The sequence below is a fragment of the Vanessa cardui genome, chromosome 3, assembly GCF_905220365.1.
Source record: "Vanessa cardui chromosome 3, ilVanCard2.1, whole genome shotgun sequence".
NCBI lineage: Eukaryota > Metazoa > Arthropoda > Insecta > Lepidoptera > Nymphalidae > Vanessa > Vanessa cardui.
Genome location: NC_061125.1, coordinates 2,981,549 through 2,993,704, shown reverse-complemented (window position 1 = coordinate 2,993,704; position 12,156 = coordinate 2,981,549). Strand labels below are relative to the sequence as shown.

The window sequence follows — 12,156 nt, the reverse complement described above, 5'->3', positions numbered from 1 at the left end:
CTATTTGAAATTGACTGATATTCAATGCTTAATCACATGAAGCTTACAAAACCACCAGATTAAAATTATAAAAAAACTTCAATTCTTGGTTTAATGGCCTTTAGTTGTGCCGACAAGGCACAGATTATTTCGCCAATGTCACGTAGGATGGAGAAGACACGAAAGAGATTGATTGGTACAGTTGAGGAAACAAACTCAATTAAATTTTGAAGATTAGCATAGTCGTAGTAATTTCCTTGTTAATCCATAACCTAGAACAACACAAACATTAAGGATAAAAAAACTTATTACATTGAAGAAGGTATTACATGATAATTAAAATCTTACAGATTTAATAGTTTATATTACAGTTTCTATGGTCGGTGGTGAGCATTTGTAATCACGTGGTATATGCCTGTGCGTCTGTGAAATGCTGGGTTTCTTTGCTATTTATTTTTTAAGAGTCGAGATGGCCCAGTGTTTAGAACGCGTGCATCTTAACTGATGATTGCGGGTTCAAACCCAGGCAAGCACCGCTGATTCATGTGCTTAATTTGTCTTTATAATTCATCTCGTACTCAGCGGTGAAGGAAAACATCGTGGGGAAACCTGCATATGAGAAATTTCATAGAAATTCTGCCACATGTGTATTCCACCAACCCGCATTGGAACAGCGTGGTGGAATATGTTCCAAACCTTCTCCTCAAAGTGAGAGGAGGCCTTTAGCCCAGCAGTGGGAATTTACAGGCTGTTGTTGTTTGTTGCTATTTTACAAAATTATGTTTAAATTTGAGTTTTGTTTTTGTCTTACTCTGCTATTGCCCAAGCTATTCCACAGCCTTCGTAAGTAGATGTCCCACGACCGAGCTCGTCGATGAGGACAAGGGAATCTGGTGTTGCAGTCTGAAAAATTTTAAATATTAATTAGAAATTATTTTATTTTTTAATTAATTAAAAATGGCATTGCCTGTATTTGATTTTCATTGATAGCTTTCTATCAAACTTTTATACAGTACATATTACCACTTTTCGATACAATCAGGGGCGAATCAGCCGCTATCATACCGCTAGGTGACTGGCAAACTGATGTAACATATTTGCTAATTATCACTTTAGTTCTGGTAAATAATGGAACGCAAAGATAAGGAAATGAGTAACGAGCTACTATTGTAAAAAATTAAATTAAACTCTGCCAGAAATACGCTATGTATTTAATCTAGTCTCCTTACTGAAGAGCGAGTACCACTTCTGTTAGAAATGTAGTATTAGTAGTTCAAGTTTAGTTCGTAGTTTTTTTGGATGTCGGTTACTTTTGGATTTCATTGATGGAAAGAATTCGGCTCCTGCGTATTGCAATGGAAATGAAACAATCGGAGTGTCACAAAGGATTGCGTGTGTGTGTATAACTGAGTTTGGTGCCGGTTTCTCTCGGTAGAATCAATGTAGTATCAGTAGTTCAATCTTAATTCGTAGTTTTTTTGAATGTCGGTTACATTTGGATTTGATTGATGGATAGAATTCGGCTCCTGCGTATTTGAATTGAAATGAAACAATCGCAGAGTCACAAAGGATTGCGTGTGTGTATAACTGAGTTCGTTGCCGGTTTCACTCGGTAGAATGTACTCTGCGAATAGGTGTCAAATGAGTGTCACTTAATATAGGTTCTAAAAGAAATAGTAGAAGATCGGGGAGGAGGAAGTGGCGCTACGCGCACCTTCTCCTCCCGCCCCAATAGGCGCCGCAGGGACCAGGGGGGTCTCAGTACCCTGGGAACCCCCTCTAGGTATTGGAGGGCCGCATAGGCGGGCCGACCGTCAGGGCGTCACGGTAGCGTGCGTAAGCGATCCCGTGGCGCCCACCGAAAGACGGAGAGGGTACCGCTGGTTTTTTAGTGGGTAAACCCGGTGGACCTGGGCGCACTAGGTGTTCAGGAAACCGGGGAGTCCCACACACCCCCCCCACTTTCCATCACGTGGGGGAAGCGCGTAAAGCGTTTTTCCAGCGTAAAAAAAAAAAGGTTCTAAAAGAAATAAGTATGTAAGGCGCGCACCCGTAGTATGGCGGCGGCCTCGATCATCTCGAGCATGAAGGTGCTGTGTCCGCGGCGCTCGCAGTCGGCGGCGCCGAGGCGCGCGGCGAGGGCGCGCAGGGCGGGCAGCGCGGCGCGCGCGGCGGGCACGGCGGCGCCCGCGTGCGCCAGCAGCGCCGCGCAGCCCGCCGCGCGCAGCCACGTCGACTTGCCGCCCATGTTGGCGCCCGTCACCACGCCCACCACGCACGAACCTGCGCACGCACGTTTAGTGTTTGATTGTGGATTTAAAGCTTCGATAGTCACGCCCACCACGCACGAACCTGCACGCGCACTTTTTGGATTGATAACTCGGAACTTGCCCTCACTCCACACGGAGCGGAGTCACATGCGACGCAGATTTACTAGCGACGTTTTAAAAATAATACTAAGTAGTGCTCGTATGTCTCGAATTGTAGTGTTTGTTTATGGATTTAAAGCTTCGATAGTCACAGGGATCTATGTTTCATTTTGTATGTTCTCCACCTGATAGTGAGTCATGGTAATCAAGTAGTCCAGACGCGAGGACAATCGGAAAGAATGAGCCACACTAGTCGCCCTCGGCATACTTGTTTAGGCGAGGAACGCGTTCAGACAGAGAATTACATTTTTAACAGTGCGACAAAAAAAGGCTTCTCAAATTCTCTAAGTTTTCTTAATATTGAAATTTGGGAATAAGCTATTTGACTAGTTTTCAAAATTTATTTTATATTATTTAGTAGAGGTTAAGAAACCTCAGTAAAAGTTGTTTCTTTTTTTATATCTATGATATATATCAAATATGTACATTTGGCAAAAAATATATTAAAAATTCCATATTTAAATAACGCGCGAAAACGCTACTTGGACAATATGGCGCTACAATGGGGTCAGTGACGTCATTTTCCTGTATTTTAATCTGTTGTACATATAGTAGAATAGAAAAGCAAGGTTAACAAGAAAGTGACATCATCTTAAGCCCGGCCAATCAGGAGCGTTTTGTGTCACGTGACAAACGTTTAAAAAAATATATTTTTATTTATGGATTTTTGAATAAATTATTATTTTCAATTTTGTTAATAAATAATCATTTTTTATTCATTATTTAATACTGATTGCAACAACTGACAATTTATTTTACGAATTGTCAAATAGCCTATTTTATATTTTTACAATTGCATAACTAACAAAATAAAATTTAAGAAAATTATTGCAGTTACGATTTTAAAGAGTTTTTATATAAAAACAAATAGTCAAATATGTAACATCAAATGCTTTGCAAAATGATTACCAAAATTAGAACATAACTATTACAGCCCGGATAGCTCAGTCGGTAGAGCATTGGACTTTTAATCCAAGGGTCCAGGGTTCAAGTCCCTGTTCGGGCGGACATTATTTTATTGCATAAAATGTTTTTATATTAATCTTATTTTCAGTGTCTTTCTTTTTGTGTAACAAAATGCTTTTGAAATTTTTAAATGTACCAACACTTAGTAGTATATTTATTTCAATATAATATAATTGTTATTTTGTTACTTTATTTATTTATTAGTAACTAATATGTCAGAACGAAACCCCATACTATAATATTTTGATCGGGATTTACTTGGTATTTTTTAAAAACATCCATGGAGACATAGGTGCGTCTTGTTTTATATTACTTAAGTACTTTTAAAAATCTTTTCCGTTAAAAGTACAGAGGTAAGTCTACTCCAGGTTTGTATTAGTAATTTATGACATATATATATCTATATGATATACCAGTAGTCGTTTGTGGCTTCGCTCGCGTTTTTGGGTGTCGGTTGTCATGTGTTAGGCATAGTCAAGTCAAAGTCAAAAACCTTTATTCAAAATGGATTTGTTTAAACTTTGTTATTGATTGTCGAAAATCTACCACCGGTTCGGAATATAATACCTCAGACTGAGAAGAACCCGCGAAAGAAACTCACACAAGTGTGCAGTTAACTAGAAAGTCATTAGTGCTGTAATATCCTTCAGCGCACTAACGCTCTTTTGAATTTTATAATTGAATATTGTTGAACGTTTTCTGGGATCCTTTTGAAAAAAACGTATACATTGCCGCAAAAAATAGTTACTAACCCTCTGTAATCGGGTACTGGGCGTAACAAAAAAAGTCCTGTCCTTTATTGGAGTACAAGTTTGCTTCATACCAAATTTCATCAAATTCGATTCAGCAGTTTGGCCATGAAAGAGCGACAGGCAAACAGACAGACGGACAGATTTACCATCACATTTATAATATTAATATAACAGAGTATCGAGCGTGGAAATAATACCTGTTGACTTCCAGGCAGGATATATTAATTTAAAATATTTTATTAACTAACATGACTGTATTTTTTTTAAATATTGAAAAAAGAGTAACCACTGAGTTTCTTGGCGGTTCTTCTCGGTAGAATCTACATTCCGAACCGGTGGTAGCTTTTAATTGTTAAATGACTCAAAAGTGCTTGTAAAAGCAGAGTATCGAGTGTGGAATTAATACCTATTCACTTCCAGGCAGGATATATTAATTTAAATAATTTTAGTAACTAACATGACTGTATTTTTTTAAATGTTGAAAAAGAGTAACCACTGAATTTCTTGGCGGTTCTTCTCGGTAGAATCTACATTCCGAACCGGTGGTAGCTTCACTTAATTTAACAATTAATATGACGATTCAAAAGTGCTTGTAAAAGCCCACTTGAATAAAGTATATTTCGATTTCGCCGGCGTGTCACGGGGCTCAAACCTTCGCTTCACTTAATTGTTAAATGACGATTCAAAAGTGCTTGTAAAAGCACTAAATAAAGTATATTTCGATTTCGCCGTCGTGTCAAGGGGCTCACCTCGACGGAGCACGACGTCGTTGGGGATGAAGGACACTCCCTCCTGCACCTCGAGACAGGGGTGGCGAAGTTCGATTAGTATCAGCTCGTCGGGGCTGCGCGAGAGTGTGGGGCGGCAGTAGGGCTCCGGGGCTGCGCTGGCGGCCAGCGCGAAGGCCAATAACACGTCGGCTCGAGCCAGCTGAAGCGACACGCAGCAGAGCACCTCCGAGTATCCACCTGCAAGCCAACTTCACTATACACCTCATCACTCTTATTTATAACATAGTAGTAGATTCGGCTCCGTGATGCATTTTTTTATATGGTATAGTTTGGAGCAGACAATGACGCTGTAAGAAATATTAACTATTCCTTACATCAAGTGATCACCATCGTCCATAGACAATGACCCTTACATCGTCAATGTGCCACCAACCTTGGGAACTAAGATGTTACGTCCCTTGTGCCTGTAGTTACACTGGCTCACTCACCCTTCAAACCGGAACACAATACTGAGTGCTGTTATTTGGAGGTAGAATAACTGATGGTGAGTGGTACCTACCCAGACGAGCTTGCAAACACCTACCCCCAAGTAAAGCTACGTAATACATTATTAAAATATTCAACGATTTTTAAAAGATTTATTCTCTAAAGTAACATTGATCACCAACATCCAAAATGGCCCAGTGGTTAGAACGCGTGCATCTTAGCCGATGATTGCGGGTTCAAACCCAGGCAAGCATCACCAAATACTCATGTGCTTAATTTGTGTTGTAAATTTATCTCGCACTCGGCGGTAAAGGAGAACATCGTGAGGAAAACCAGCATAAGTCTAATTCCATAGATAATCTGCCACATGTGTATTCCACCAACTCGAATTGGATCAGTGTGGTGGAGTATGTTCGAAACCTTCTCCTTAAAATGAGTGGAGGTCTTAGCCCACAAGTGGGAAATTTAAAGACTGTTGCTGTTATTGACCAGTATCTTCAACAATTAACATTTTCTTTTTTTTTATCTTTTAAACATACGATCGTTATTTTTATTAGAGCTGTCTAATATAAACAATGTCATAAGGCATTGTCTTACAATATGACTTATCAATAAAAAGGTTTTTAATAATATTTACTGGGTATATAGTTTTTTTGTTGTTTTTTCGTTTGTGTGTCAAACGAGTTCACTTGTATTCTAGAATAGTCTCGAATAAGTCAGTACGACAATAAAATCCTTTGACATCGTTACATTTTGTTTGCTTTACCACATTAATCTATCAATTTTCTCACTTTTTTCACACAGCAAGAAATCATTAAAAACTGTATAATTGTAGAATCATTGATTTTAGCACACTTACTAGCGATACCGATAATCTCCGTAACGACTTTGTCTTGCTCCTTTTCGTATGTGCTCTTCGCTTGCAAGTATTCTTCAGTGATACTCTCTAAGGCGCTGCTTTTAAACCTGACGCCACTCTTGACGGCGTCGATTATCGTGTACTTTTTGTTCCCGCGAAGACTGTGTTCCTCCTTTAAGGTCACTCTGAAAATGCAGATATAGTAACAATTAACAAAGAGTTTAGACTGAATTTCGATGTTTTTTAATAAAAATTAAAAACCGAATTAGGAAATGGGTCACTTAATCGTCACCGAATAAAATATTACGCATTCTTTATAAAACCCTACACATTTGGACCAACATATTTGGTCCCTTGTGCTTGTGTTTTCTGTGGTCACACAGACTCACACTCATGTGTGCTTACAATGCTTATAGTTTGTTCGCGTTAAGAATGCAGTGAGTTGTCATTGTTTACCGGCTTTACTCCGCCCCCTGACCAATCAAATCTTTTTTAACAGCAGGGTGAAGGTGTATGCATATTTGTGTTAAAATTCCACCAAATTATATTTTTTTTAAAGACTAAGTATAATGAATTTAAAAAATACACATTAAAGTAAAAAATCGAGATTAAGTCATTAATATTTTAATCGCTATTACTAGTGTCGTCGTTGGTATTGATAATAAAAGAATTTTCTGCAGCGAGTTCCATAACATTATCGAAATCCCACGTGGCAATTTCTTCTTTTATGACGTGGTCGCAGCATTTCTTGCACGTTTATTTTTACAAATTGGTGAGTATTTAATTTTTTTTAAATATCAGTTAATAATAATAAAAATTAAATAAATGAACAATTTAAACAAACAAATTAAATAAACAAATTACTTGTGAACAACTTATATCACTCGATCCTAAGGTTCCTGCTTAATAGTAAAACCAATAGCTGCCACTGAAAGTCATGTTAAATCATTTATTTTTCGAACTGTGTACTGCTGTTGGCCCTTTTGGCCTCTACAACGTCACCGGGGTGTTTAATCAACAAAATTCTTAACACTATATACAATCGCTTGCGATGTAGAAATTTACATATTTTGACATAACGTAATCTAGTAGCTATAGGTTACATTAATTATTACGTGTAAAGCTTAAATAAATTAAATATAATATATAAATAAACTAAATTGAAATTATAAAAATATCAGGTAATAATTAATTAAATGTGAACTTGACTTTGTAATTTGAAAAGATTTGATTGGTCAAAGGGGGCGGAGTCAGGCCGGTAAACAATGACAACTCACTGCATTCTTAACGCGAACAGACTATCGTTTGGCTGTACTGCAGTAGTGCTCTTTAACTCTAGATTATATATGGATGGTACCCATGTAAATGGTTTTGCACAAAGAACTACCACCATGAATCTAGATGAAATATATATTTACTGTAATTAAGTATAGTATGACACAACTTAGATGTAGCATCGGCAAAATTCGTAAAACCGATCACATCCGAATTGAGTAAGCTATCCCAAATTATCAATATTTATTTCTCATGCGAATATGGTCTTTGCACAAGCGTAATAACTTGTAATATCATATTACCTAATATATTCGTCAATTTGACACGTCGATTAACATGCACTTGCTTTCTCTGACGCGGGAATTTATAGGGACGAATAGCGTCGAATGGCGCGATAGGGAGCTATTTCTATTGGTTTTGTAAATCGGCAGTAATCGGTTTTATTTTCATTCCATTGCATTTTCCGATGCTACATCTAACTTGTGCCGTACTATATTCAGTCGAGTGGGTACATTTATCATAAATCTGGTATGATTACTAAGTAATTCGCACTGCCAGTTTGTGTGAATGATTACATTATAAGCTAAGCTTCTTTAAAATCGGGCAAACAATTTTTTGCTGCTACCCGGACCGTATAAAAGAGCGGTAACAGATGTTTGTGGAAACATTTCCTTGTCGACATTTAATTTTAATATGATCATATTTTATTGTTTTAATGTATTAAAGTATTATCAGCATAAATAATTCGATTTAAATAGTTGTTACAGTTTGCGTTGATTGACAACATCCGGTTTTGACTAAATTGTTTTTTAAAATGGGTCGAAACCGGATGTTGCTACAGTCGAAGGAGGGGCGTGTAAACATTAAATACTAGGAGTAAGCCTAGAAATGGTCATTCTTACTTTAACCGTCGAATTGGAAGGATCGTAAACCACTTCAGGAGAGATAAAGTATTGATTGTGAGGAGAGTTTTTGTATTATTCCAACATATCGAATTGTGTGTGTTTTTGTTAAAGTGGTGATTAACATTTTGTTTCCTTAAATAAATTGTAAGAAATAGAAATACAGAGTGTTTGTCATATTTGTTATTTTTTTTTTATCTTTAACCACTAATATGTGTGGGTTTGTCTGTCTGTTGCAGTTTCACGGCGGAGTCATTAATTAATTTGATATAAATATAGTATGAAGGACAAGGCTATTTTTTTTCACCAACTTCTAAGCGAAGTCGCAGACGACAATTAGTATTCCAAAAATATAGTTGTGTGTCAGTGTTGAAAAAAGGAGTCGAGATGGCAGTGGTTAGAACGCGTGCATCTTAACCGATGATTGCGGGTTCAAACCCAGTCAAGTACCGCTGATTCATGTGCTTAATTTGTCTTTATAATTCATCTCGTGCTCAGCGGTGAAGGAAAACATCGTGAGGAAACCTGCATGTGACAAATTTCATAGAAATTCTGCCACATGTGTATTCCACCAACCCGCATTGGAAGAGCGTGGTGGAATATGTTCCAAACCTTCTCTTCAAAGGGAGAGGAGGCCTTTAGCCCAGCAGTGGGAATTTACAGGCTGTTGTTGTTGTTGTTGTTGAAAAAAAAAAACCAATTACCTAAAGTTAAAACCATTTTGAGGGTTGCTTTCGAGTTTAATAGTTTTCCCGGCATCCAAGCCCAATTCTCTAGCGGCTTTGTTGAGTTCCTTCTCAGCAGACGATTGTAATTTCTCCAGTTGATCCGCTAAGCTTTGTAACTGTTCATCAAACGACGGCTTTACTAAGTAATCACCTGAAATATAGAAAATATTTATTTTATATTTCACTATAATTATAGAAATTTTACAGCGTAATGCTATTAATTTTTTGTTTTGTTTTGCAATTATTATACCATAACAATAAAGAAACAGGCTGTATAACTCGCACAGAGAAGGAATGGAACTAACATTGTCAATAAAATGTTACATAACTTTTAATTATTGATATTAGTGACGAGTCATGAAGGACCATAACAAATATCCCATATGTAACTCCAATCAAAGAAGTATAGATAAATAAACCGGAGATATACTTATAAATCTTATGCTTTTGGGGTACATAGACAAGTTTAAAATTAAACTGCTAATAAATTACGTCCGATTAATGGTATACACATACATACCGCAACTGTTCACTTTTAAAATAATAATCTCTAAATAATCTAATAATGTTAGAATTACACAAAGGATAAGGATTACAATTATAATATAACACTAACTACTCACATCCAACTTAATCATCGCCATTTATAAAGCTATTTCTTGCGAATCCATATCGATAACATAACTTATTTAAATAAACGCAAGTACTGTTACTGAAAGTAAGTTATTGTCATGTGTATCATTGTATACCCTTGAGCACATATCACCTCTGTCGACGGCGTCCATGTCGACGGTAGCCTCAATCATCTGCTGATACTTTTCAAGGTCATTGTTGAGTTCTGCCAGCGGCTCTGCCAGAGACGAGTGTAGGGTAGCGTTGTTCGCCTCCGCCAAGCATTGGAGCAACGCTGGCAGTCTGTTTATGGCCTGGAATATATTTATTTATTGTTGAGTCGAGATGGCCCAGTGGTTAGAACGCGTGCATCTTAACCGATGATTGCGGGTTCAAACCCAGGCAAGCACCGCTGTTTCATGTGCTTAATTTGTCTCTATAATTCATCTCGTGCTCAGCGGTGAAGGAAAACATCGTGAGGAAACCTGTATGCGACAAATTTCATAGAAATTCTGCCACATGTGTATTCAACCAACCCGCATTGGAAGAGCGTGGTGGAATATGTTCCAAACCTTCTCTTCAAAGGGAGAGGAGGCCTTTAGCCCAGCAGTGGGAATTTACAGGCTGTTGTTGTTGTTGTTGTAGCTATTTGTTCGCTCTGAAACCGAAACGGGTTAGAGAAAGCATACTTTAATATTGATAATCATTAGACTATTAATATTAGAAAATCTATAGGACGATGGATTGAAAAGTGAAATAAAGCTATTCGAGCTATCGTTAAATATAATAAGGTCACAGAGTTATAGAATCGTTTGTCCTGACTCGCTAATATTACACAGCCTAAGCAAATGTGTCTATAGAGGTGGTATTTGGGACCATACGTTTATTTTTATTAAAAATACACATCAAAGAGGGCCCTATCATTCTTATGGTTTTCATTGTCCATGCTGTAAAGTTAACGAGAAGTTATAACGGCTATCATGGTATGGGCATGTAATGCGGAGGAATGAGGAACACATTGTGAGGAAGGCCTTGAGCATGGATGTGGATGGATATAGGTAGAGGACGACCAAGGAAACGATGGATGGATTGTGTGAAAGACGATATGGCTAGAAAGAATGTTACTTGTGAGATGACGTCTGACAGGGAAGTATGGAAGGAGAAGACATGCTGTGCCAACCCCAAATAAAATTGGGATAAGGGCAGGAGGATGATGAATGATGATGACACATCAAAGAAAGAAAGATAAGGTCTTGAGTATGGATGTGGCTGGATTAGAACGACCAAGGAAACGATGGATGAATTATGATAATGATACTTGATGACGTCACACAGGGAAGTATGGAAGAACACACACTACGCCGTCCCTAAATAAAATTGGGATGACGTCAGGGATGATATAATATGAGGGATGGATACGCGTTTATATATTCACTTACTCACTCATACTTACGATTTTTATGGGATGGCTTTATCAAATCTGGAGACCGCTGAAAATCAGTTTAGCTTCTTTTACTGAGCGAATCTCCATTTGGTATTGACGTACTGCAGCACAATTTTTTTTCTTCCCTTTTTCTATTATAATATTATTTTTTTTTTTTTGTGTAATTTTAATTTATTGTGTTTTTTTATACTGTTTTTATATGTGAATAAGATTGTTATTGTGTTGTAGTGCAACTTGACCAATAAATCTTTATTATTATTATTATTCTCTTCTGTTTTTTCTCCCTTTTAGAGGGGTAGTGGAACTGATACACGAGCCTAAGCCAAGTGTATCGGCCTTTAAATTAAGGATCTGATAATGCTAAGAACTTACGAGTGAGACGGCAAGTGTTGAGGATAACTGCTTTCTGAATGAGTCTAATGGTGGATGAGGGCATTTGCAGGGCATTTAGGTTATTCGATAGTTTTCGGGACAACGCCCGTTGTAGATATTACAATGGGCAAGATTTTTATGTTATCTACTTGCCATTGCCTTTTAATCTTATTAGCCAGTTCTTATTATTATTATTATTATAAATCTATATTAAAAAAAAAATATAATTACTTGATAAATTCGGTAGCAGTCTTGTAGGTTAGCCTTCTTCCTCGTCAGTCGTCGCGCCAGGGCTTGCAAGTCTGGTATCCTCCTCAGGTGATCCTCGTGTAACTGCTGACGGAGTTGTGAGTTGTTCATTAGCAGCTCTACAATGTCCTGACGTTCATTTATCAGGTTTATATCCCGGAGAGGTTGACGTAGCCATTGAGCTAATAGCCTATAAAAATATATTATTATTTGAATTAAAAATAGCAACAACAAACAACAACAACAGCCTGTAAATTGCCCACTGCTGGGCTAAAGCCCCTCTCCTTTTGAGGAGAAGGTTTGGAACATATTCCACCACGCTGTTCTAATACGAGTTATATATAAATACACATGTGGCTGAATTTCTATGAA

The 12,156-nt window shown here is 37.6% G+C and overlaps 1 protein-coding gene and 1 non-coding gene across 2 annotated transcripts in view; one reads left to right on the top strand and one right to left on the bottom strand.

The window, feature by feature from the left end:
• Window positions 1–12,156, bottom strand: part of LOC124543951 (DNA mismatch repair protein Msh2) — a 33,190-nt gene that overhangs the window by 7,512 nt on the left and 13,522 nt on the right. Inside the window, exons 6-12 of the mRNA XM_047122290.1 lie at window positions 11,767–11,974; window positions 9,874–10,033; window positions 9,084–9,258; window positions 6,203–6,387; window positions 4,876–5,094; window positions 2,030–2,262; window positions 791–882 (exon numbers count right to left, since the gene is read on the bottom strand). Of these exons, the coding sequence (XP_046978246.1) occupies window positions 791–882; window positions 2,030–2,262; window positions 4,876–5,094; window positions 6,203–6,387; window positions 9,084–9,258; window positions 9,874–10,033; window positions 11,767–11,974 (1,272 nt within the window). The remainder of the gene's footprint in view (window positions 1–790; window positions 883–2,029; window positions 2,263–4,875; window positions 5,095–6,202; window positions 6,388–9,083; window positions 9,259–9,873; window positions 10,034–11,766; window positions 11,975–12,156) is intronic.
• On the top strand, window positions 3,342–3,414 carry Trnak-uuu. Its single transcript has one exon. It is a non-coding gene; the product is annotated as a tRNA-Lys (tRNA).